The sequence below is a fragment of the Lipophrys pholis genome (genome assembly GCF_963383615.2).
Source record: "Lipophrys pholis genome assembly, chromosome: 15".
Taxonomy (NCBI): Eukaryota; Metazoa; Chordata; class Actinopteri; order Blenniiformes; family Blenniidae; genus Lipophrys; species Lipophrys pholis.
Window position 1 is genome coordinate 17,363,090 of NC_137642.1, and position 25,080 is coordinate 17,388,169.

A 25,080-nucleotide genomic window follows, 5' to 3' on the forward strand; every position below is an offset into this window, starting at 1 on the left:
TGACATTGGTTCTCCTTGACGAGAGCGACGGGCAGCTCAACTGTGGTAAGTCACTCTGCTTCTGGTGTCAGATGTGATGCGTCTGAGGATTTTCAGGAACACGAGCAGCCTCAAACAGGATCAGAGCAATGCTACCTCACAAGAAATTGAAGAAATGTCCAAGTTGAACTGAGGGAAAATGCAACATTGCAATGACTGTGATATACACCATTACTCTCACTTGTAGCTTAACTCTGATAAAAATAATTGATATGACAAAAAGAAAATTTTTCTAAAATAAAAAAGATAAACGCATTCAGCTCAATTACGGGTCAAACATTTAGAGTTGCAGAGCTAAATAACAGGATATAGCATACTGTGCAACACAGGGCTTAACTGAGCAATGAAGTCAAATTGTATTTGTATGTGGACCATAAAATCAAAGTGTAAAGAAATGCATAGAAGACAGTGAAAAAAAGGTTAATTACATCACATCAACACAACAGCAATTTGATCCAGCAAGTAGACCAATTTACAACTGTGACAGACTGGCGACCTCTGATTTACTGTAAAACCGGAGGAGGCAGGCGACTCTGCGGTTCAACCCGGCAGCTGTCCTGCACTCCCACACAGACCGATGAAGGCTGGAAGTGTGATTGCAGGAAGAAGAAGGGGAATTAGAGCTCCGGCAGGGCACAGAGAGGCTCTGGTTGCGAGTCCAACCGGGACAGTGGAGCAGAGCTCGGAGGACTGGGCCACAGTTAATAAACACGGTTCTCTTCAGGGGCTCCCACGGGAAAAACAAGAACCCTTTAAAAACTTCCCGGTGTCGGTGTATTCGATATGAGCTGCCTTTGTTCGGATGTTACTTCAGTCTAACCTGAATCTGAGCACACCTTGAGGAAGAATGTGAGCCCTTGTGTGGCATTAGTTTCCATGTGAACCGTTTCATATAAAGGGTTAGATGTCTTTGTCAACATTTCCGGTTCAAGGGTATGCAGAAACCGGTACTTATACCGCCGTATTCTTGGTTAGGGAGCGTGTGCTTTTTTAGCTCTTTCCCACTGGCAGGCACATACTGAGAGGGCAAAAATAACTGCAACTCAGGGGTGGATGTAGTATCAACTGAAGAATGACGGTGACTCCCATCTTAGAATTTCTCAATGCCGTGGTATCTGCCTGTGTGTGTGTGTGTGTGTGTGTGTGTGTGTGTGTGTGTGTGTGTGTGTGTGTGTGTGTGTGTGTGTGTGTGTGTGTGTGTGTGTGTGCGCACACGATTCCGCCGATCTTAATGCGGCACCGTTGAGCCCAACAGGCCTCCAGCTTTGCCATTAGAAACAGTAAATACAATAAGTCATCCAGGCATGGTAATTCTAGGCAGCTCCACAGAAAGATCCAGTCATCAAACAGCGGTGGATACAAAATAATCTTGCCCAGGATAAAAATCTTTCATTTGAAAGTACAAGAGGAGCTTCTGTCCGGTGGAGATAAGCAGGTCCACATTTCAGTCTGCACCCATGTTAGGCCACCTTACACCCCGAGTCACCTTCAACCTTCTCCTGGTGTCAAATTATGGCTGCTGACGGATACTTCTGGCAAGGAGATACCCCATGGAGCAGGGATTTCCCCATAACTGGAGAGCAGAAGAGGTGCACTGGAGCCCTGACTGGCCTACGCAGGATGTAACTTGATGCAACCTCAATCATCAACCCTGGAACATAGAGTGAGGGAGTGCAGCGGGGCGATATCCATGAAATCAATATCAGAATATGAATAATGACAATTTCCTACATTAAGAGAAAGCACATGGGTGCAAAAATACCTTTGGAATGATTGAATTTAAAGCAAATTAACAAACTGCCCCTGTTCCATGGCATTGTCGCTCTAATTAAAAACAAATAACTGGAGCACTTGACCAGCGTGGCCTACTAATCCAACAGGAAAACCGATCATCCTGTTTCAGCGCCTATGTAAAGAGCTCACATGAGCAGTCAAATAATTGTTCGAGCGATCAGCAGAGAAGTAATCCACAGCTGTTTTGATAATCGATACCTGGAAGCTGGAATGGTCAGCTGAATAATCCAGTGACAGAATGACAAAAAAACGATCTCCCAATCTCTACAGAGTAAATAAATCTCTTCGTAATCCACATACTTGTTTTGATTATTAAGACTTATTCACTAGGGTGACATTTTGAAGAGGCAACAGCACAATGGTCTGATTTATCCAAACACCCCGATGGAGACAGACCAAAACATGAACACGTGAAATACTTGCATGCAGATAACCAGCCCTTTTACACATTTTGTCATCTAAGGTTTTGCGAATGAAGAAATTATTTCCTAACTTTATGCGTGACAAACTTGAGAGCTTTTGTTCCTGGTTCAGAGGCTGTACAATATTTTTTTTTACAAACAAAAAGAGACCATAAGAAGTAATTGGAGCCAAAAGAATTTTGTAGATATCCATGTGCTACTTTGATATTAAAGATTATATTTATTTTGGTTGACATATGTAGAACTGTGAATTCAGGATCTTATCATAGTTTTGCACTGTGACAAACGTGAAAATATACAAAGGCCATTTTTTTCTTCCTTTTTTGTTTACCAGCACAACAAATTGATCAATTTACCAATTGTCAGGAATCACAGGGCTGTTAAACCGCGAGTGGCCGCAGCCTACGCAGTGCACGGAAATGGCTCAGCAGCAGGACGAGTCAGGCCTGTACAGTTTCTGTGCTGCTCCAGTAAAGAGGAGTGGCTCTGAGCATGACCTAACAGGCTGGCCGGACAACATTCCTGCAAGCTCTGGGGTTTGCCTTCCTCCCAAACAGCGACAGAAGACACAGCCTCTATTCTCTGCTGTTCATTGACTATACAAGCAGCAACAAAAAAAAAAAAAAGAATAAAAATAAATAAATCCTGAGTGAAGAACTCAAACCGAGTGGTGAAATACTTTTGAGAGGATTCCATCAAATGCTACGTGAGGTATGATCGCAGTTTGTCACTAAAACTGTGCCGAGATAATGATGAAAGCTATGCTGCAGAGGGATGAAGTGAACAAAGAGGAGTGAACTGTAGATGGTATGTGGTATCTTCCATTAAGGCTATATGCCCACTAGAGCTTTCCATTATTTATAGAAGCCAATTTACGTTCATTGTGGTTGCTTCAATAAAAGTTCTCTGAACAACTTGTTCTATGGGTAAAAGTTACCTGTACGTTTGCTTCAATCAGGCCTCCCTCAAGGACACAGCAAGGTTATAGCTCATATGAAAGGTTTTCAATTGTATTCACCTTCACCGCAATGTGGAGGGGAACCAATAAAGAAATGAATAAACTCTCTTTAGATGTGTCAAGTGAGCAGAGGATGGCGGGACTTTTTAGGTAAGCTACTACACGTTCAGGATGATCAAAAAAAACACCAAAAAAAAACCTCAAAGTGGGCGCGCAATGTTTTGCCGCCACAAACAAACCGTGCAGTAAGTCATTTAGCAAGCCCTCTGTGCCTGCTGCAGTAAATGCAGCTTGTGTGCTGATAAGCTTTCTTCATGACGGCAGACAGGAAGCTTAATACAGCAGCCAGACAGAGTGCTGCACGACGCTGATGAGTCAAAACCCCATACTACACTGGTCGGGGTATACGTCACCCATCTAGAAATAATGCAGGGTCTCTGTCCCCTCTCTTTGTTAGTTGAGTTCCGCTTATCCAAAAACATGCCTGCTGCCAAGGCCGAGAAGTCAGATTTTTGGCTCTGTGTTTTAGCAGCCACAACAACACAAGTGGGTCAAATTAATGGAGAGACTCAGTTTCTTCTGAATATCAGATAAAATACTTAAGATGAATAGGCTGCACATGCATTTCTGTGGTTAGAAAAACAGGTCAAGCCCTTTTAAGACTAGAAATCCTCCTCAAAAAGCCACATATATCGCAAATATAATATAGATGTGCAACCAATAAGCATTACACCGGTGCCCCCCCACAAAATACAACAGGAGTTGGATTAATCATATGTAAATAAAGTTCTAATCTGATTGGAATTCACAAAGAAGATTTCAAAGTGGAATTCATAAGATAATCACATCTCATTCAAACTAAATAAACAATCCGGCTTGAATCAGCAAGGATCCTGAAGAAATATTGGTTCACAGAAGGAAAACCTACTTTTCGCTTACACTAAACTGAACAGAAATAAGATGTTTTTAGACTATTTTTAATGAGAAACACTGAGTGAAGCATACTTAACAATGAAATTAGGTTAGATCAACAAAACAATAGATTGAGTAACAGCTAAATGTACAATCCAATGTGTGAAAACAGGTCTACACTACTTTAATGGACCAGTTTTGTTTACATGGATGTAGTTTATCACAACCAGTAGGATAATGGAATTAGTTGGGCAGAGGTCAGATACACAAATATGTAAGAGAACAGCAGTGTCATGGAACAACTAAAAGCCCCGTGACCTTTGCAAAAGACAGACTGGGCAAGATTTTAAATCTGTCTTCAGGAGTGGCGAGCTCACCACAAGATTCATAAACAAGACGTAGTGACTCCATCATCCTCAGTGTCCGTCAGCACGGACTGCCCCAACATCAAATCACCTAACATGTCCACCACCTCTCCTCTGCAACCCTTTATTCAGGATTTAGAGAGAACAAATTGTGTGAATCGAGGCGGGGTGCTTTACATTTAGCTATAAGTAGCCAGCCAGCCGCCTCAATACGTTTTGCGTCACACTTTCTCCACTTTGCTCGCAAACACCGCCGTCAATCCTTCCTGTAGTTTGACAATTGTCCAAACGGGAATCATTTACAGCACGTATTCGTTCCTCCAAAAAACATGGGGAAAGTTTAATGGTGTCAGGGGCAAGGAAATAGGTGGCAAATCGCCGTCGTGCAGTTTTGGGTGAGAGGGGCGCTGCAGCTGCTTTAGCTCCGGAGCTAAAGCTAACAGGCTAACGTGAAAACCAGAACAATCAGACTGAAACTCTGCGCGCTTCGCCGGGCAGCAGCGGAGCCGCGTCCCGGTGCCGCCACCAGCACGGACCGTGTGTGTGTAGAATATGCAATATTTCACCTGTAATTCAGCTCGCTCCACCTCCCATTGTGCTCTCTCCACTTCGAAGCGGGCCCATTCGTGCTGCAGGAAGTGCAAGATCCCCGGGATACTGTACTGCGCCCTGGCCGCTTCCCCGGCGTCGCCATCGGGCAGCGGTCCTTTCCCACCGCCGGGTAAAACGGAGTTGTTATTGTTGTTGAAGAACACACCGGGCCCCGCCTGCTCGTCCATGGCCGGCCTCGGTGGAAAGGTCGGTCCGTTGTCTCGCTGGCTCGACGTGCTGGATATCAACGGAAGGGCAAAAAGCGTATCGACGGCGCTCCGTCTCCGCTCGGCTCGAGGGAATGAACTCACTTTCTGACAGCTAGCTGTCACCGCATGACGTCAACGGTACGGCCACGCCCACAGCACGTTCACTGTGGGACGTTCGTTTCAGTTACCTGGACCGCCCGATACAACGTTCAATAAACACAAAATCCGATTCAACTATTGCATAAAAACATATAGTACAAATGGCATAAAAAAAATCTCGGGAGGTCAAGGCAACTTTATTCACATTTAGAAATAATAAAGGTGGATGATTTCATTTTAAATCTGCCAATTAAATGGCAACAAAATCAATTAAAATGCAAAACAGCATCTGTGATATGAAGCAAACACGAAAAAAAAAAAAATTCCAGCATCATGAGTATGGAAACCCACACCGTCAGAAATGCAATAAAATGTATCATCTGTGACAACTAAAATAATATTCCTGTTAAGAAAAAAAAAAGAAAGATGAAAAGTAATTTTTCAGTTTTTGTTCCGGAATGCGAAGCAGGAATACATCCAACATGATTTCTAAGCAAAACACAACAAAGAAAGTAAGGAAATAAACATCTGTTGATGCTAATCATTGGACCTGGAGGCCCCCACACCAAATGAGCATCATTATGGAGACATGCGTAAGTAGAACATAAAGAATATATTAACCATGCTCAAGTTGATGCTAAATTACATAGAGAATGGCACAGCAAACAAACTTTTCTGATAGTGCGGGGTTGATGACCTGAAATTAAAATGCTAATTACGTTCTTGTGCATAAAGTCGATTATGATACATTCACATTATCAATACTTTCTACTGATATTAAAGCAAGCTTTTTAAAAGTAAGTGAACATTCAAGATGCTTTGTGACGATATTTACATAACTTTCCTTCTCGACTTGAAGAAGAAACCCATCCGTTAAAATAAAGACGAGACACAGAATAAATAAATACATTTAAGAAACTGTCATTGATACAGACACTTCATGTGGGACACTGGTAACAGAAAACAGCACAAAGACTTTAGAGCAGGTTGTGACGGCTTACAGTGCACTTCAGGAGAGTTTAGAAGAAGCTGGTCTTGAGTTTAATGGTTGGTGCGGCTTGTACAGTGGGCTGAGCCAGTCGGGCTGCAGCTTTGGCCTTGCTGCTGGCCTGATTGGCTCGAATGGCTGATTCCAAACGCGTTTTAAGCTCAGGTGCTGCACCAATTACTGTCTTGAAGGCAGCTGGATAGAGGGGGCCGATTCGCATCAAGTTCTGAAGGGCAAACTCATGCAGGCCTTTGGAGACTTGGGGAGCAGAGGCGATGGCGTTTTCATCCAGAAGATACGAGACAAGAGTTGGTACGAGAAGAGCCAGCAACTGCACCTCTATGGAACACAGAAAAGAAAGAAAGAATATATGAGAAACGCACGACGGATAACTCTCTGGATGATCAGGCCACTTTGTTTCATTAATGCACGTGTTTCAGAACGAAGCAAATCAACTGCATCATGACCAGAGATGAGACACAGAACATAGAAAGAATATAATAAACTCTCTGCCTTCATACAAGGCACTGTTGGCACTGATAAATTTATTCTGCGTAACATCGACAAAGAAATCCAGGCTTAACACAGATCAAATAGAAATTATTAATTAAATATCATTCAACTGGGCACTGTTCTGATAATCACAAAGTTCAAGGTCCTTTTTAAAGCAAAATAACGAGGAACAACAATTCTCTTCAATACGATCATCAGTTGCTGCTTTAAACATGATAAATGCAAGTTCAAGACGCATCTTGTGCAAACCAAGCTGCACTGCAAATCTCTGAAAAATCCAAAAACTTTACCCGTGCATGTTTACACACACACAACATTCTTAGAAACTAATTTGGCACATCCTGTGAAATATCGTCCAACGTTGTAATCAATACAGGAATTGACAGTAAAACAGTGCAGGGTTTCTAAACTTAGCATTTAGTGCTTCAGTGCTCTGATCTTTGACGGCACACATCCAAAAGCACGGAGCTAAATACTTTAAGAGAGGTACTTTAACTGAGCTAAACACTTTAATGGAACAAATATGGGCCTTTAGTGGTCCATTAAGCAGAGACACACTCACTATTCTGCTCTTCGCCCATGCTGACCAGATTCTCCAGGACCCTGATGCCCTCTTTCACTGCCTGCAGCTCAGCGGCGGTCCCGGGCCGACTGCGCTCCACAGACTTCAGCTTCTCCACCATGGGTGGAGCCAGAGCGTGAATGTATGGAGTGGAGAGCGCACGGCTGGAGTGTTGAAACACTGACAGCAGCAGCTGGTAACACCGGGCCTGAAGCTGTGGAACAAGAATGAAATTCTAACTCAAGTGAGCTGCATATACACACACACACAGTAGCTCCATTCAACTTTTTATTAGTAATCAGACACCCTGTTATGACTGGATAGATTTTTCAAATGAGTGTTTGCTTCTGTCCCCTTTTATCAAGAGGACTTTCAATCTGGCAGTGATTCAATATTAGTGTGTGTTTTTGACTGCATGTCACAAATGCAGTGACGAGCTGGCGGATCCTGTGTTATTGGACTGTCGCACTTTAGATGTCATTTCTCTGCTTCCGGGTACTTTTAAATTTCATAGCAACCACAATCAGTCGATTATTTATGGTAATGACAAACACGCATGTCAAACAGCAGTAAGCCTGTTAAAGATTATTGTTTTATTCGTGTTGGTGTACTGAGGCCTCACCCCGGGATCGCTGGAGTTGAGGGCGTTTTGGAATCGCTCTATGCAGCCCTTCTGCAGCACCGTCACTCCGACAAGCTCACCGCTAGCTGACAGCAGGAAGAGTGTGATCGCCGTCAACATACTGACTTCGTCCATGTCAGGCCTGGACTCATCTGAAGTGGACATAATAAATGCTGTCACATGCTTTCTTTGTGTCTGTGCACCATAAGCAGAGGTCAGTAGTCCAATATCCGGGCATCCTTTGCTTACCTGGCTGAGAGTACTCGAGTACAGATGCAAGGCTGCTTCTCACAAGATCACTCCACTGCGTGTGCATGCTCTCCACCCGGGCCATGGGGGAGGTGATTATGGTCTTGATGCCCTGCAGGGCAGCCGATACTGGCACTGGTACAGAGCTGTCAGGAGTCTTTATTGCAGTTTCCCTCAGAACCCCGGTGATCAGAAAGAGCACCGTAGGTAGGATGGTCATGCTTCCTAATAAAGCAAAAAGAAACTGTGAGAAATGGGCAGCAATGTGAAGGTAAAAAAGTTTTATTAATACACACACCTGGACAAACGAGGCCAAGCAGGCTTAATCCCAAATGTCATAAACATTCAAACAGAGTCTTATTACCAGTGTGTGGGGTCATTGTCAAGGTTTGCCTTTGTGTGTTTCCCTCTCATATTTTGCACCGGCTGTAATGTGTTGCTGCAGTTTGCCTCGGGCCTCACCGGCGGGGGAGCAGAGCGAGGGCAGCTCTGCCAGGATGGAAACTGTGTTTGCCACCAGGCGTGCGCTTTCTTCGGGTAGCCGCTGAGGCCTCAGCGGCACATGGCTGGGTGACTCCTTCACACGTGTATTAAGCTGCGGTAAGTGACGGACCAGGATGAAGACGAGCAGCTCCATGGCTGCAAACACCAGAGACTTGCCGGGGACGAGCTCCCCGGTGTCTCCTCCTTCCCCGAGTGCGGCCTGAGAGGCTTTCTCCTCCTCTTCCTCTTTGCCTGAGCAAAATAACAGTGACCTAATTTAATCATAGTATATCTAAAAAATTAAATTACCTATTTACCTACATTCTAAATCCATACATTTAGCATGAACCGATGAAGACAAAGCCCATTTGACCTGATTCAAACTCTTTGAGAGACATTTTAACAAACTTAATAATATTTAAAGCTGTTGTTCCATCACTGTTCAAAACAAAGTAAATGCGTCGGTAGTGTTCCTGACCCTTGTTGGTCCTCTGTTGCTGCATATGGTCCTGTGCAGCTTTGATGGTTTCCTGTACCACAGCAGTGACCTGGAGCTGGACAGCAGGGGGATCCCGGGTCAGAAGCAGCCTGTGGAGCACGTTCAGGAGCTCCACTGCCAGCAGCTACAACAGAAAAACATCAATGACATTAAAACTGTAGCCTGTAAACACTGATATCTATTAACTGTGTGCAATCAAGCAATTGATCTGCTTTACACATGTATTCTGGCTTCTAACAGATTCAAAGAGCAGGACTGACCACCACAAAATACCTCATAGCCTTTTGTTGTGAATACATCACTTGAGAATAATGAACAATGAAGATTAAAAAACAAAAACCTGTTTTCATGCATTGTGTTAAATGTTGTGACCCTGCAGTAATATTAACACTGTAGACAAGAAGAATTTTAAAGCAAACATCATTTTCACACATTATTACAGTGTTTAACAAAAGTGTTTGAATTAAAAACTGAAGCAGAGACTGAATACTGATCTTGCTTTGACACATAACGGAGCAGATAAAAAAAATTGCATACTCATCACCTTCCAATGTATCGACATGTATTTATGTCGTGCAATGTTACTTCAACCTAACCTACAACTAATACAGCATAATAATACTATGAGCACATATCAGCATCAAAATAAATTCTGATCTTTTACACACATTTCTAAGAATTAGAATATAATTTCTAAAAAGTCAGGCAAATGTCAGATATTTAAGGAAGTGAAAATGTGCGTTACAGGCATTCAATATAATTCAATGTAAAATTAAATGTCTAATGTTAACGTTGATAATTAAACAAGAATTAAAGAAACATCTCATAATACTACAATATCTCACATCAACTTTGCATAAATCGCCATCTACAGAGTGGAAACGTCATGAATCTCTGGGTCGGGTCCCGTTTACAATCACAACAAAATCACTGACTTGACAGTTTTCCAGAGGACATTCACTTTCGATCTTGACTCCGTTGTAAATAGTGTCAGAATGCTGCATCAATGCAGATTTAATGACTGGAGCTTCGACAGGAAAGATTTTAAGTGCATTAAATGCTTCAGTCTGCTGATACACTTCCTGTACCTGCATCACGTTACACCTCTCCACGGTGCCAAAACTAATCAGAACTAGTAATATTGGGCTTGACTGGCCGTAGCAACTCACATGACCTGAAGAGAATCTCTGGGATATTGTCCAGAGGAAATAGGAGACTCCACACTTTATAACAGAGACAAGCTAAAGGCTGCCGTCAAAGCAACCAGGGTGTCCGTAACACCCCGGCAGCTCCACAGACTGATCGCCTTCATGTCGCAGCACATTGTAGGTGAGATTTATATTGAAAAAAACAAACAAACAAGTATCTGATAAATTAATGAACAAGCCTTTCATAAGTTTGTCTCATTTTCAACTTGTCTTGTTTAAGATTGGCGTATGAGCATTTAAAAAAATTCTAATATATCCCAGTATTTCTCAATCAGAACCAAAAAAAAAAAAAAAGGCTTGAAATATGTCAGTTTATGGGAGTTAAATGTAAACTATGTGTTTCTCAGAATTATACAACGAGAAAATGTTACTTTTGCATGATAATCCAATTGTTTGCTTCTACACATTAAATGTTAATATAAAAAAATTCCACACTCAAAACATACTGTAAATCTTTTACAATGTTTCTCCTGTATAATTCGTGTCCTCTGTTCTTACCTGGTCTTCTGCAATATGGGTCTTGGCACAGGGGGAATCGAGCAAGGTGCACAGGGCCTGCAGGCAGGACATCACATGCTCAATGGGCTCCTCAGGTCGGGGGAAGCAGAGAAACTCTATACTGACACCTGAGAGACAAAACACAAAAATGCACTTAGAGTGAATTTCTTTTTTAAGGAGAATGAACGTACTCTGTCTCAAATGGCGGATGTGAGGTGACATTAAAAGGGTAAATAAGAAGATATTTTTCTTTCTTTTTTTTTTTTTTTTTTTTTTTAAAGTCAGGCTTCTGTTTACTGGCAAAAACAGACTATCCAATAAATGCTTTATTCCAACAGTGATGAGGGCGTTTCTTTACCTAAAATTAGATGCATCCGGTCTTTGACAGACTCCTCAAAGGTCTTTGTTGTGGATAAGCCTCCCTGAGGGAGGACGACGGCCTTGGAGAGAGCTGGCGTGACGTCCTCTCGCTCTTCACCTGCTCCAAACCCAGTGCTGTTCAGCCACAAGGCCACTGCATGCAGGACAGGGGCCCAGGAGCCGCGATAATGAAGCCTCGCTGTGTCTATAGTCTCTGGGGTGTAAAATGCTCCACCTAAAAAGAAAAACAAATTCACATCAGGGGAAAAGTTACTTTAATTTATCACAATTTATTGTCCATATAAATTTATATTACAATCAACATAATCTAAAAAGGACTTTTAGCAAATATATATATGTATATATTGTCAGCAATATGCTTGAATATCTAATGGAAGTACTTATTGAGCAGTATTTTAATTTAAAATAGTCATAATCACAACGAAGGTACAAAATCATGTCTAACCATGCCGTCTCAACGATATAATCTCAAAAAGACTCAAACTCTACTCCATAAATAAGTGAAACTGACCAAACATAAAACAAAGAGGGGAAAGTGATTTCCTGGCAGACCATAAGCTGTGTCATACCATCAGCTGGGAGCTGACTGGAGAACTCAGCCGGTAGAGTGAGGAGAGCGTAGTCTCGCAGCATGGCCAGCCACAGGCGGCTCAGCGAGGGCAGCTCTGGTTGCACCAAAGTGATGAGGCTGTCGGGTGGAAGAACGCCGGCGTTGAGATCCTCCTCGTCCTCGTCATCGTCTACATTTCTGACTGGTTTGGCGGGCTTAGATTCGGCCTCTTTCTTGATTTTCATTGCCACCACGTACACCTGAGAAAGAAAGTTAGGATCTCTTGTATCCTCGTGTGTCGTACACTAGATGAGACACTACTTGGTTGGACTTCATTCTAACCTCTGCCCAGGCTTTCAGCACAGCCAGTTTCTCCATCGTCGTGGCACTCTCACTGTAGAGCTGGCTGGATGAACCCTTCCCAGCCTGCACCTTATCCAGCGATGACACGAGAAGATTATGGACTCGTCGCAGGTCATTGAGGTCACTGACTACGCCACTACCGATCCACGTACTGCACACCTGTGAACATTTTTAAAATCCGTGTTGGACAACAAAGCAACAAAGGCTTACAAGCCACTCCGTTAGAGGGGTGGGGAAGCCAAAGATCCATCTTGAAAATAAAAGAGTAGCATGTTAGTGCTACTCATATTTATAACATTGCATCTCTTCAGAGAACTGCTAACAGAGTGTCAGACAGCAGAGAACAGAAGCCTCTTTGAATAAAGCTGTAAAGGTTTTACAATGCAAATGTATGGAGCAGGTTAGCATGGCTGTGCCCTACAAGCTTCACTTACACAAGCTACATTTTACATATCTTTTTTCTATTATCTTTCTATTATCATACAGAAAATCCTTTTTATGAAATGACTGAACCCCTATCTGTGTTTTCAAAACGATTTCTTTCCAGAAATGGGACAATAAAACAATTTTCCCTCTCGCACACTCTTTGTTAGTCTAATAGGTCAAAGAGCGTCAAACCAAATCAGAGAAACTGCTTGGATCTAAGGGGTTATGACTATCGTTGCAAAGAAATCTGTGTGATCCAAAAAAGTAACAAAAACAGAGCTGGCTGCTGTATGATGTGAACATTGCAGCGTTTCTTTGGTACACACCTCAAACCGGAATGCACAGCAAAATGATAACAGACCCAACCCATTCACTGTGTCTTACCTGGCATGCTTTGGCTGTTATGTCAGATGGTGTATCAAGCGAGAATGCAGGTCTGAGTGCGGCTCCAACCTAAACATACACAAGTTCCATGAATTTTTACTTGACTTCATATGATTCAAATCATCATTAATTTCTAACTCTTGGAATAACTCACATTGGCCTGATATTGCTCCAGAATAACGTGCCCTGGAAACTCCGGCTCGGGTACAGATGCAAACTTTTTAATGATGTCCTCCAGGGCCTGCAGGCCAGCCATCCTCAGCTGGTTACTGTGATCTGTGGCTGCCATGAACGCCATGCGGATGAGGTCGGATAAGTGGAGCACCAACAGATCACCTGCATATGCAAAAACAATGAACACTGAGTAAGGATGTAAAACCTCTAAACACTATGAATAGCAATAATAAATCAAATAATACAATCCAATACATGTGGCACATTTTGTATTAATTTAATCAGTCAGATAATAGTAAATTTTATAAAACCTTTGCTAATGGGATGTTAGAAGCTACAAGAACTGCCTAATGAATGCATTTGGGTTTTTTTTTTACACCTTCAATGGTTAAATCAGGAGTACCAATTTCTGTCAGCTTGCAGAGAATTAAAAACACCCGGCTCAGAAGTATTTGAGTTCGAGCTGAAGCGTACCTTCTAAGGGATTAGTTGAAAAGTTGAAAAAACTGTCACACACACAAACCATCCACAATTTAGCCTTGCTGATTTACGAGCTGCAAACGGCACTCTTCCTCATTCCACATTTTAGAGAATCATGTAAGAACACTGCCTCTTTGATTCACAAAAACATGTCCTTGCTCTTTGATGACTCATGTGCAGTGTTCTTCCATCTTACCGTACAAATTATATTTGTATGTGTGAGTATATCTCACTGTTTTAAGAACTGATACCAATCCAGCAAGAGGAGACATAATGTATAAAAGAGTCACATAAGTCAATCACAGTTTTTTAAGTGAGCACTGAGCTAGTCTCCGGTAGTCTCTCAGCATGATAAATTGTACCTTTGGGGTTCTTGGCCTGCGCAGAGCGAGCCGATGCCAAGTCAAAGTGTGCTTTATCTGCATGCTCACACAGCAGGATAATACGGCACAAGCAGTCTGCGGCAAACACCCGCGTCACCCAGCGTGGAGCCACAGAGGGTTTAGACTTGTCATCATCGCCCAGGCCAGTAAACATGGTGTCATCGTCCATCTCATCTTTTTTCTCAGAGTCCTCCTCGTCTTTTTCCACCTCAAATGTAACGGCTCCTCCTACATCTAAAAGAGGAGAAAGGCACATTTTGTGAAACCAAATCTCAAAAGAAAAGATTCAGGTTGTTGTTGTTAGGTAGTTGGTTTTTTTTTATTCACCTGTAGTGGCTGCAAGGACATCTTTGCAGAGTTTCAGCCAGTGAGAAAGTTTCTCGACAGCAAGAGATGACAGCATGTGGCCAAGTGTGTCATGAATGTCAGAACAAAGCTTCCTGTCTGTCTCTCGATCCAGCATGCCAAACAGAACACCCTCCAGGCCCGTTTCCGTGATGTTCAATTCTAAACCGAGAACACACTCAACGACGTGGCGCCACAGTAACTCACAGAATGCTCCGGTTAGACCTGAAATTTGTTCTCACTGATTGTGGTGTCCTTGCTGTCTCCTGCTCTCTTCGCCAGGCTCATGGCATATTCACAGACTTCTGCAGCTTCTCTCTGAGCAAGCTGTCTCAGACAGGCCACCGCTGCACGACGCAGCAACAGGTGTGAGCTACATAGGTGCACCTGTGGGAGAACCAGCATAAGGGGGGAAAATCATGACTGCGATTGTAACAACTATCAACTTCTCTACATGTGGTGTGTCAGAGCTGTGGCTTACACAGAGGCAGGGCACCAGGCTGGACAGGTTGACATGGCGTGGAGCGAACATGTGCAGTTGCTGCAAACATGAGATGGCAGCAGCCTGCACGAGTGAATCAGAATGGTCCTGCATTATGGCACAGCCAACCAGGCAGGATGAGCGGATGGTGGAGATTGTGGCTCCATTGCCTTAAAAGAAAGAAAAAGTCATACAAATTAAAAAAATACAGACCCAGAAAACAACACATGGAGCCTCTAGAGGCAACACTGCAGGTTTCCCAAAGTGCATCCATAGCGTGCAATGAAATATAATTGATTACACTGCCACCTGCTGGCTAAGAAATAGTACATCGTATGGTGCAATATGACCTATATTTGTTGTTGATCCGAAATAATATACCCACATGCAAATTATGCAACGTCTCAAAAACATTTTGGTCCTGTGCTCTTGGTCTAGCTACTAAAATCAGCATGGTTTACAGCCTGCCCCTGCTCCCACTTCGTACTGCAGTACAAGACTGTGCTACAAGACGGTGTATTGATCCACTCAAAGAAGTAGCAAGAGGAATACGTAACAAAACATAAACTGAAGCTCTTGGTTCAACACGAGCAGATTGAAACATCCGGAACACGAAAAATATTACAGTTTTCATGTCACGCCACTCATGGGTGGGGTAATTGTTATAATACAATCATCCAAGCATGCACAGAGAACAGAACACTGTAAAAAATGAAGTGCCTTTAAACGGTCTGATGCCTTTCTGACCCACTCATACTATCTGCTGTATGTATGGAATGTGTCTCCAGATGGTGTAGTAAATGTACACTCTATTGGAGAAATACTGTTAAATTCAAAAGAGTGAGCAGCACAAACACACTGTATTCCACTGTTATTGCCAATCTACTAACGTGTGCACTAACGACTGGAGTTTTCTCCCAAAATGTTGCTCTCTGTAACCTGTTCTCAAAAAAGCTTGCTTTTCAGTGACTCTGTTGTATAAACCAAAAAAAACAAATTCAACAAAAGTTTGCCGTTTTCACCAGAAAACATTGTGTGAAAAACAACTTAACCTGGAGCACTGCAACTACAAACCAAGGAGAGCCAAACCTGTAAAAGCCAGGTAAAGAGCATACTGCCACAAAAGTGCATCAATCTGCCAGCAAATGTGTAACATAGACATAACTCATATCTTACATAATGCTCCTTTAAAGACAGTGTCACATTTTCAAATGGAGGTTTGTAATTTAGTTTCTGCTCCTGTTACCTTGCAACTCTGGTCCCACAGTGGTGATGAGAGCCCCGAGGCAGCGGCCCAAACACTGGTGCACTTCAGTGTGAGATGGGGGAACTGTGAGGAGCAGGGTCAGTACCAAGGACAATGTTGGCTCCACATAGCCTCTGTACATGGGACCACTAGAATCCACAATCAGAGCGAGGGAGTGCAGAGCCCAGGTCTGGTTAAAGGGGAAAAAGAAAAATCAAGATTTCATAATCATAACGTCAAATCTCAAGTGAGAACATTTTGTCAATCCTTTCCTCCTGAGTAATTTACTGTACCTGGACCTCATGAGAAGAGCCATCCTGGGCAAGAGCCAACAGGATGCTGACACTGGTCTTTAAATGCTGACCAGAGCCAATTCCTCCAACATATCGATGCAGACAGCCAAGAGCCAGTGAATGGCCCGTCCTTGAAACCACATCACGAGCAGACTTCAGTCTGTAAAAGCATATATGAACCACGTGATACAAGTTAAAGAAAATCATCTCAGGACAAATGGAAAAAAACCTGAAGGTCTTATCGCCTAAAGATATTTTTCTTCCAGTAAAATGCCGATTCAGCTTTATTCTACGACTCGTTTCATTGCCATTGTTGGCATAAAAAATAAACACAGAAAACGAGAAAAAGAAATGCACAGATCACGTAAATAAGACAAAATTACTTGTCAAAGCTGGTCTGTGCCATCCTGGCGATGAATGTAGCCTCTCCTACCACCTGTGCCATCCTGCCCAAAGCCTCGCCAGCAGCACAGCGCAGGATGGGATTAGGATTGTCCAAAGCCCCCATCACTAAAGCCAGGGCTGACTTCCGCACCTCCTCAGGGCCCAGAGTGCTCTTGTTCTCAGCCAAGCCCTTCAGTTAAGAAAAGGCACATTGTTTTTAATGGTTATGAATAATCCCAACAATTAAATATGACACCGCCTTCAAGGGATATCCTGTACATTCTATTACCTTGAGGGCACTCAGAACTGCAGTGAAGATGTTCAGCTGTACTGCCTGTTGTCGAACACCTTTGGCCTGCTTTATGCACTCTGCAAAGTGGTCAAGCATCTGGAGCCTGAAACACACACAAAGGGAGTCAAATAAACATACCAAAAAGAATACTGAAACAATGCAACGCTTAATAAATACATTCAAAAAATCAAAACTTTTTTTAAACAACAAAAACGGAATATTTTTTGATGACAATTTTTGGAAGAGCAACCAAACAGCTTGCCTGTGTTTGAAGGACACATGAGGGAAAACAACACCGAACAGAGCCACTGAAGCATCGATAACAGACACACCCAGAGGAAGAGGCCCGGGAATGGCCTCCCCAACAGGGACACGCAGGTAGATTGAGGAGGGATCATGTTCCAGAGCTCCACTGCCCGATGCACTGTTGGGCTGCAACTGTTCAGCAAACGTGATTCAGTAAGACTAATGACTACATTAACAACATCACAAGAGGAATATTTCCTGCTGTGAAATGTGAAACATTCAAATTCAACTGATCTTTTGTGAGATTATTCATCATTATCATTGTGATATTTTTCAAATCATAGATATTAACTAACCTGATCCTCTATGGACTTGTGGTCAGTCTCTTGTAGCCAGGAGCCCATGAGCACACTGTCATCATAGTGACATAGAGAACGCAGCAGTGAGGTGGTGGTGTTGGCCGAGTTGTCAGTCAATGTAAACTCTGCCACCAGCTCCCTCAGGAGAGCATTGAAGCTGCCTGTGCAAGACAATTACAAATGTTTAAACATATTTAGTAAATAACCAAACACCTGTGAATCACAATGTGGAAGTGACGGTTACCTTCATAAGTCTTGGGAGGCAAAAGGGCCAAAATGTCGTACAACCTCAGCCTCACCATGGCTGCACTGGCTTTCAGATGAGCACCGTGGACCTTAATGATTGCAGGAACACTAAGAGATATTTGAAGTGTTTTAACAAACAAAAATGGGGAAAACTGAACGAGCAACAGTTTATTTAAGCGTCACACTCACTGTGACATCATGGTCATTGCACACTCGATAGGTGTCATCAGTCTGCGGATTACATCTTCGGTGAGAAGCTCAGGACAGTGTGCCACAAAACTACGCATAGCTAAAGAAGAAAGGAGCATGTAAAAACCAGTGCTGGTCAGATGTTTGTTTCCCCGACATTCGAGAACATCTTCTGAAACAAGTGGCAGCTGCGTTTGTTTACCACAGAGCGCTCCAGCTCGGCCCTCCAGGGTGACCTGCCAGGTGAAGGCGTCTCCTCTGGCCTTTTCTGCCTCCAGCTCCTTTTGCGAGCGAGGAAACACATTCCTCCACAGCAGCAGCATTTTGGGGAGATGATAACGCACAAGCGAGGGGCCTGCCACACAGGACAACACAGTGAGGTGAAGACGAAGAGCGGGTTTCTGACAAGAACTACACAGTGTCTGGGACATTTACCCAAAGTCATGAGGGCTCCCAGCAGCAGCCATCCAGCCTGGGTCCGCTGGAGAGAGAGACGACTGTTCTGAGCTGCTGTCCGCAGGAGATCTTCAGCTATACTCACCACCAACTACATGGAGGGAAACACAGACGATTCAGTCCTTAGAACAGGAAGTCGTTGCCTCAACAAAAAAAACACGGTTATGGTGAGAAGCTACACACCTTGCCCTTGGAGTGAGGGATGCCGAGGGGGCACTGGTGTACGCCTCCCAGCAGAGCAGCCATTGCAAAGCTGTAGCCGCTCACGGCCTCGGGTGAACTCTTCAGATTGTTGATTCTCTCGGCACAGCGGTCCAGCAATGGGGTCAACTGATAGGGCAGTGCCACCGCGACACAGCGCAGACACCACGCTGCCGCCAAACGCGCCGCCATGCTCGGGTGCAGCAGCACTGAGGTCACAGTGTCGAGAAGGCCTGGAGCGGAGGATGTGGAATAAATGTAAACTTTTGATGTATATACTGACAAAAGAAAAGTTAACTTGTGCTTTTGAATTGTGTGCGTCTCACCTATAGATGGTTCCTGGATGAGTGGTGAAGCTGTGGCACTCAAACTCTGGACTAAACTGCCCAACTCTTTTAGAGCACACACCATAACGTGCTGGCTGGCGGAGACATCAGCTGCCCCCACCTTGTTTTCTCCACTGATGTCATTCACTACAGCCTCTGGGGAGGAAAAAAAGCAAAATAGGAGAGAGAAAAAAAAAAATGACGAAGGATTTGTTCGTAGAAATGTTTAAGACAGTAATCCATTTCTGGCCGATTACTACATTTCACACAATTAAAATCCAGCAGTATTTAAATAGTTACTACTTCAGAATGTGTGCAGCACTGATGGATAAAGTGGCCTGAAATCAATAGTCTTTTGGAGGGATTTTTTTTTCCCCTCCACTGTTCAAATGATAGAATATTCCCCGGTGAGTTTCAGGGTTCAGGGAGCCTTTCTGTGTGTAATTTCATGTTCTCCTACAGCCCAAAGAGATTTCCATCTGTTGAATTGGTCTGTGTAAACAAGTAAATGAGTGTGTGGTTGTCTATTCATATTTGCCATGTTATGACCTGAGAGTCAATGCAGGGTGTATCCTACATTTTACCCACATAAGCTGGGGTCGGTTCCCCTCCCACAACATTCAATATCAAAATGGATGAATGTTAATGTTGAAACGATCTGGTCCTAAAATATGAACTCTACAATGCCACATTAGGCCACACAATGCTGCCATGAATCTGTCTTTAAAGAGCTGTGACTACTGGATAACTAATTCAAAATATAAAAGGTCACAGTTGCGTTGCCAAACTTTAGAGCTCTGAGGATTTTTCTTTAATAAAATAAAGTTCTAAAACAGAACAGTGGTCGCAGATGGAATAAAAGGACAAAAGTGACAAATACAAACAATAATATTTCTGAAGTATGGCTATCCTCTGAGCTCTAAATAGGCAGCAGTGAAAGCTGATTGAATGAAAGGAAAAAGTCAATCATGTGACTTCAGGAAAAGTGCAGCTGCTTCTTGAACTGTGCTTCAATTTGATCTTCACACATGGATTCAGCTGAAGAGAAGAGAAACTGATAAACACTAGGAGGTCCCACTTCCTCCGTGGCTCCAGGTGACATTTCATCCCGAGTAACATTAAAGCAGTGACATTTATCAAAGTCTCATTTCAAGAAGTCTCACAGATCCAGCTGTTTGGAAAAGCTACACAAAGCACAGAGTGAACACTAAAGAGCCCCGGGATCACGTTGTGAGGGACGCCTTTAACATCTTTTCAAAATTGGCTTGAAAAAGACAAAAAAAAAAAAAAAAAGAGAGATTGTCGTATAGATGTGGTTTATATCTGTAGGTTGCAAAGCAAATCAGAGTAAGATCATCCTTTTTGAGTGAGAAATGATTGTAAAATAATAGATGTGATGGTGTAATGCAAAAAAATAAAATATTAAAAAAAAGAAATTTGGAGCACACGTGCAAATATTATGTCCCGTTTTACAAAGGGTGAAAATAACTTCTCTGTATGATGTATCTCAGAATTTATTAGCACATGCAGCTTTTCTGCCGGTGTAAGCCAGATGCAAGTAGCCAGAAAAGTTGTGTTATCTGCTCTTTAGGGATTATAAGGCAATAACAGAATGTCCTTCAAAGTCAAAACATCATGAAGCCCATGCGATAATGCAAGCATGAGTAATTCACATGCTAATCTCGCAATGGGTAACGTTACCGACGTAGTAATGATAGTGCTCGGGGGTTAAAAGGTGTAAATAAAAAGGGGACTGATCCAGGAGGCAGAAAGCGTGAAGGAAAGCAAAAAAAAAAAAAATAGGAAACCCATCGCTGCATGCAACTTAGACAAAAGAAAAGCCAACTCTCTACACAAGTCAAGCACAAGCCATGCAAGAATATAAGCAACCACATGGAGGGTGAATTAAAGGTGATAATAATGGATGAGTACTTACTCTGTAGTGCTCTGAACCGTGATATTTCCCCCCCATCCTCCTTACCCACAGCCCTCATTTGCTTGCTGATGGCCTGGCAGATTTCTTTGCCGGCCGCAATTTGCGCTTTCTCCCCAAGTAAGCCGCCGAGAGTGGCACGCAGCATGAAAGACACACAGCGCCGCGAGTACACGGCCTCAACGTGCGTCTGTGTGGCTCGTGGGTGAGACACCAGGTCCAAGACGTGGGAGAGGAACGTGGCGAAGTTGCGCTCCAGCCACTGACCGCCAAGTGTTGTGACGAACACGACGTAAGCCTGAAGAGAAGAATGGATTTATGCAGGAATGAAAACAACGGACGAATGACAACAAACACAGGCTACAATGTCGATCGTGTCTGAGAATGCGCCTCACCTGTGTGACACCCACTCGCACCTCCCTGCTGACAGAGCCTCCCCCCTTCAACATCTCTCCACCGCTTTTCAGGAAGCCAGAGCCGCCTCGTAGAAAGCCCGTGGCCATGAGCTCCAGCACCTCCTCCAGAGTCGCTCGTTTTATATTCTGCCGCATCACTGTAAAGAAACAAGGAGCGAGACTATCAGGGACAAAATAATTAACTACGGAGAGAAACAAACTACCGTCACTTCACCTACCGGCTGCTTGTTTGGGCATCAGGGCCGTGGCCATGACCGTCCCCAGCAGTTTGGCCACGGCCACCCGCACACCATAGTTTGACCCTTCTAATGCTTTGAAACACAAAGTGGCCAAGTTTTCCAGTTCGGTGGTCCACATGAAAACTGCTTCATTCTGCAGCTCCAACAGACACTGAGGGAGAAGACAGACAGAGCGCTCACTCTCAGGACCAACAGGAAGCATGTAGATAAATTCAGATTCATCACAGACATACAGGTGAGTCTTCTCTGCAATGCTCAGGTTCCACAAATCAATCGGATAATCAGAACGGTGCATTCAACTTATATACAGCAAACATGACTTCAAACTTTTCAACCAAGAAATTTTCTTTTACAAGAGATAAAGGCAGGAGATTTAATGACAAACCAGGCAAATTGTAATCTTTGACCGTTTCCACAACTTCATGTTCGATCCATTAAATAATCATAAGAAATCATCTGGGCCTCACATCTTTGGAATGGGAGCAGAAAATTTAGATCTCACATTTACTTTTCATTTTGGGTTTTTTTCTCTTTTCTTTTCTTATAGTATTCCATTACTATTTATGTTGCCTGTCAGACATTAAAATGCAAGCATTTAACAAATAATTGACAAAAATTAAAAGATAAAATAATTGCAAACATTTTACGTAAATTACATTAAACGTTGAACACACGCCCAAAATAGGTTGAAGAAATAAACCAAGAAAAAGATGGGAAAATGGCAAATGATAAGTAAACAACTTAATTCCAATATATAAAAAGGGAATATAAAATATCAGTTTGTCCTAAGCTATATGGACATATGGCATATATAAAACCAAAGTGAAAGAGTAAAACCCTATAACAGTCAAACAAAACATTGAAATATGAGATGAAAATAAAATTAAGAATGAAGATGTGAGTTTTAAGTGTACAAAGTGAAAAACATGAGCAACATGATCTCAAATATCTTTAGATTGACATCAATAAATTAAACATTAAAGCTGCTGAATTGTCATGCAGTGGTTGTTTGATAACTTCCCTCTGCAGTGTTCGCGCTGAACTTAAACTAACGCGGCCCCACTGAGCAGATTTCTGAGACGAACCTTTGCGACGGCGCAGCGTACGGCCATTGACCGGTCCGTCAGCAGGGAGCGGGCGTTCTTGTAGATGTCTCTGTGACATGACGCTGCAGCTCCTCCCAGTCCGCTCAGTACCTTCTGCAAGCTGAGCAGAATCTCCCCTCTGCCCTGAGACTACATTGATAAGAGCAAAAGGACAAAAAATAATTTATCAATTTCAAAACAACTTCTGTACATTAAACATCTCGTTGCTCAACAATATACAGTATTGTGTGAATTGAAAGCCAGATTTCTATTCAGCATGTTGTTAATTTAATCATTGTTCTGTAATCAAACCACCAACAGAATATTAATAAATAAAATATAACATACAGTACATCAACTGTGTAGTTATTCATTATAAAATTGATACAGTGAATAACCACATTAAATAGTTTTAGCTCAATCAGTTTGATTTATTCAAAAAAAAAGATTCAACAGTTTCTCATACTGAAACATTTTGTACAAGGTAAGAGTGTGCAACGGTGGCCATCTTTGTTTGAATGTCATACCTCTGCACTCTTCAATGCCTTCAGAAGATTGTTAATAGTGTCTGGAAAGGAGCTTCCCAGCATCCGGCCCATCCTCTCATAAAACGCTCCAACGCAGGCCACAGCAGCGCTGCAAGAGGAGCATATTCAAATAACCTTACATGTATAATATAAGAAGCAAAACAATCATCAAGAGGAACATTAATTAATTAAGACAGCATTCACTAGTCTCCTCTAAATCACTTAGGTTAGTGTATAACCATATGAACTGAAAATAATACAATCTTTCATGGTATTTTACTGTTTTTGATACTTTACAAAAAGAAAAACATGAGCATTATTTGACAATGAAACACGTAAGAAACCTAACAATTTTACACAACATCCAAAATTTACTTTGTTTTCAAATATACTAAACAGTAGTTATTTAGTGTCAAAAATAAAAAAAACTAAACATTTTCAGATATAGCCAACCACAGTTGTTAATCATATGTATGTAAGATATAGAAATTAAAATGCAAAACATTTGAAAAACATACAAAACATCTTTACAAAAGTGCATTTAGACCCTTGTTTAAAATAAATTAACTGTGTCTTATATAAACAATAATTCTAAAAGGACTGTAGCAGAACCATAGCAGGGTTGTAGGTCTCAAACCCCAACGTGTACCCCCCCCCAAAAAAAACTATGATTGACTATCGAGCGAACCCTAACCCTCCCTAACCCTCACCACTTTTAGAGTCCATCAAAGCCCAGAAGAAATACGGCATTATAGCTGCTCATGTATTCTTAATCCCACCCATTTAAACATGAAATGTCAATCTGCAGATTAACATCTGGCTTAACTACTAATATCCATCAAGATGGACCGGCTGTATACGAGCGCAACTCTAAAAGCAATGCTGAAGAGCTTTTATTTTCATTCAAATACTCTATAGTCCTGCAAAAACACTTCTGGCAATTAAATCTGAACTCACAGTTTCGTTGGCAAGTAAGCAGGTGTGTCATCCTTGCTTTTGATGATTTCGTTGCACTTATCCAGAGTCTGAAAGACAGTGAAAGTGTCGCCTATGCTGTAGAGGGTAGCAAGGTTTTTGGCCAGAAGTTTTCTTGTTGGTGGTCCGGGGGCACTGCTGATGAGTCCTGTAAGCTGCTCAACCAGCTTCTTCTGTTTCTCCTTCACATCCACCTACAATCAAAAGACAAGTCTGAGTTTCCAAATTCTAAAATGAGACGGTGACCAATCCAAGAGGACGCCGTCTCTTGCCCAGTGTCAGCTTGGATGGGCACAAGTGACTTGCAATTCAACTGAGGATAATTGGAATGCAGAAAATGGATGTAAAGCTCGACTGAAAGTATTCACTCTGTGAAGCAATGTGCAACTCTCAATAGTCACCTTATTTGCAGCCACAAGCACTTTATCCAAAAAACGCAGCCACTCGAAGATGAAGACAGGCCTTTTTGCCTCAGTGATCTGGGCCAAAGCATCTTCATTGAGCAGCAAACTGTGAGCAAGCTCCATGGTGAGGACCTTCAAACGAACTGCTGTACACCCGTGGTCCTGTAATGTGATATTAAACATTGCAAATTCATGTTCGTCCATCATCATCATCATCATCATCATCATTATGGGTACTGAGGAGTGATTTGCTTCTGATTTAGCAGTTAAAAGATTATTGATGAT

The 25,080-nt window shown here is 42.6% G+C and overlaps 2 protein-coding genes across 5 annotated transcripts in view; both read right to left on the minus strand.

Annotated features, from left to right (window-relative positions):
• strn (striatin, calmodulin binding protein) overlaps nt 1-5,394 on the minus strand; it is a 29,886-nt gene extending 24,492 nt beyond the window's left edge. For 3 of the 4 annotated variants that reach the window (XM_080482400.1, XM_080482399.1, XM_080482397.1), the window contains exon 1: nt 5,057-5,394. In XM_080482400.1, coding sequence (XP_080338526.1) covers nt 5,057-5,269 — 213 coding nt within the window. In that variant the 5' untranslated portion in view covers nt 5,270-5,394. The remainder of the gene's footprint in view (nt 1-5,056) is intronic. The other variant, XM_080482398.1, reaches the window with a different exon arrangement.
• A 180-nt stretch (nt 5,395-5,574) lies between these two features.
• On the minus strand, nt 5,575-24,918 carry heatr5b (HEAT repeat containing 5B; the record flags this gene model as incomplete). Its single annotated transcript, XM_080481351.1, is given in 35 exon segments — nt 5,575-6,716; nt 7,453-7,666; nt 8,075-8,226; nt 8,324-8,548; nt 8,786-9,058; nt 9,285-9,429; nt 11,012-11,139; nt 11,370-11,606; nt 11,962-12,202; nt 12,285-12,464; nt 13,116-13,184; nt 13,270-13,451; nt 14,132-14,386; nt 14,480-14,719; nt 14,722-14,884; nt 14,979-15,148; nt 16,225-16,414; nt 16,518-16,677; nt 16,901-17,091; nt 17,191-17,296; nt 17,456-17,631; nt 17,796-17,959; nt 18,043-18,152; nt 18,234-18,333; nt 18,436-18,588; nt 18,669-18,780; nt 18,873-19,123; nt 19,217-19,372; nt 21,198-21,447; nt 21,545-21,702; nt 21,784-21,955; nt 22,890-23,039; nt 23,417-23,525; nt 24,374-24,585; nt 24,793-24,918. Coding segments are annotated over 35 exon segments (6,228 nt in total). The 3' UTR covers nt 5,575-6,408.
• Nucleotides 24,919-25,080: the final 162 nt, after the last annotated feature.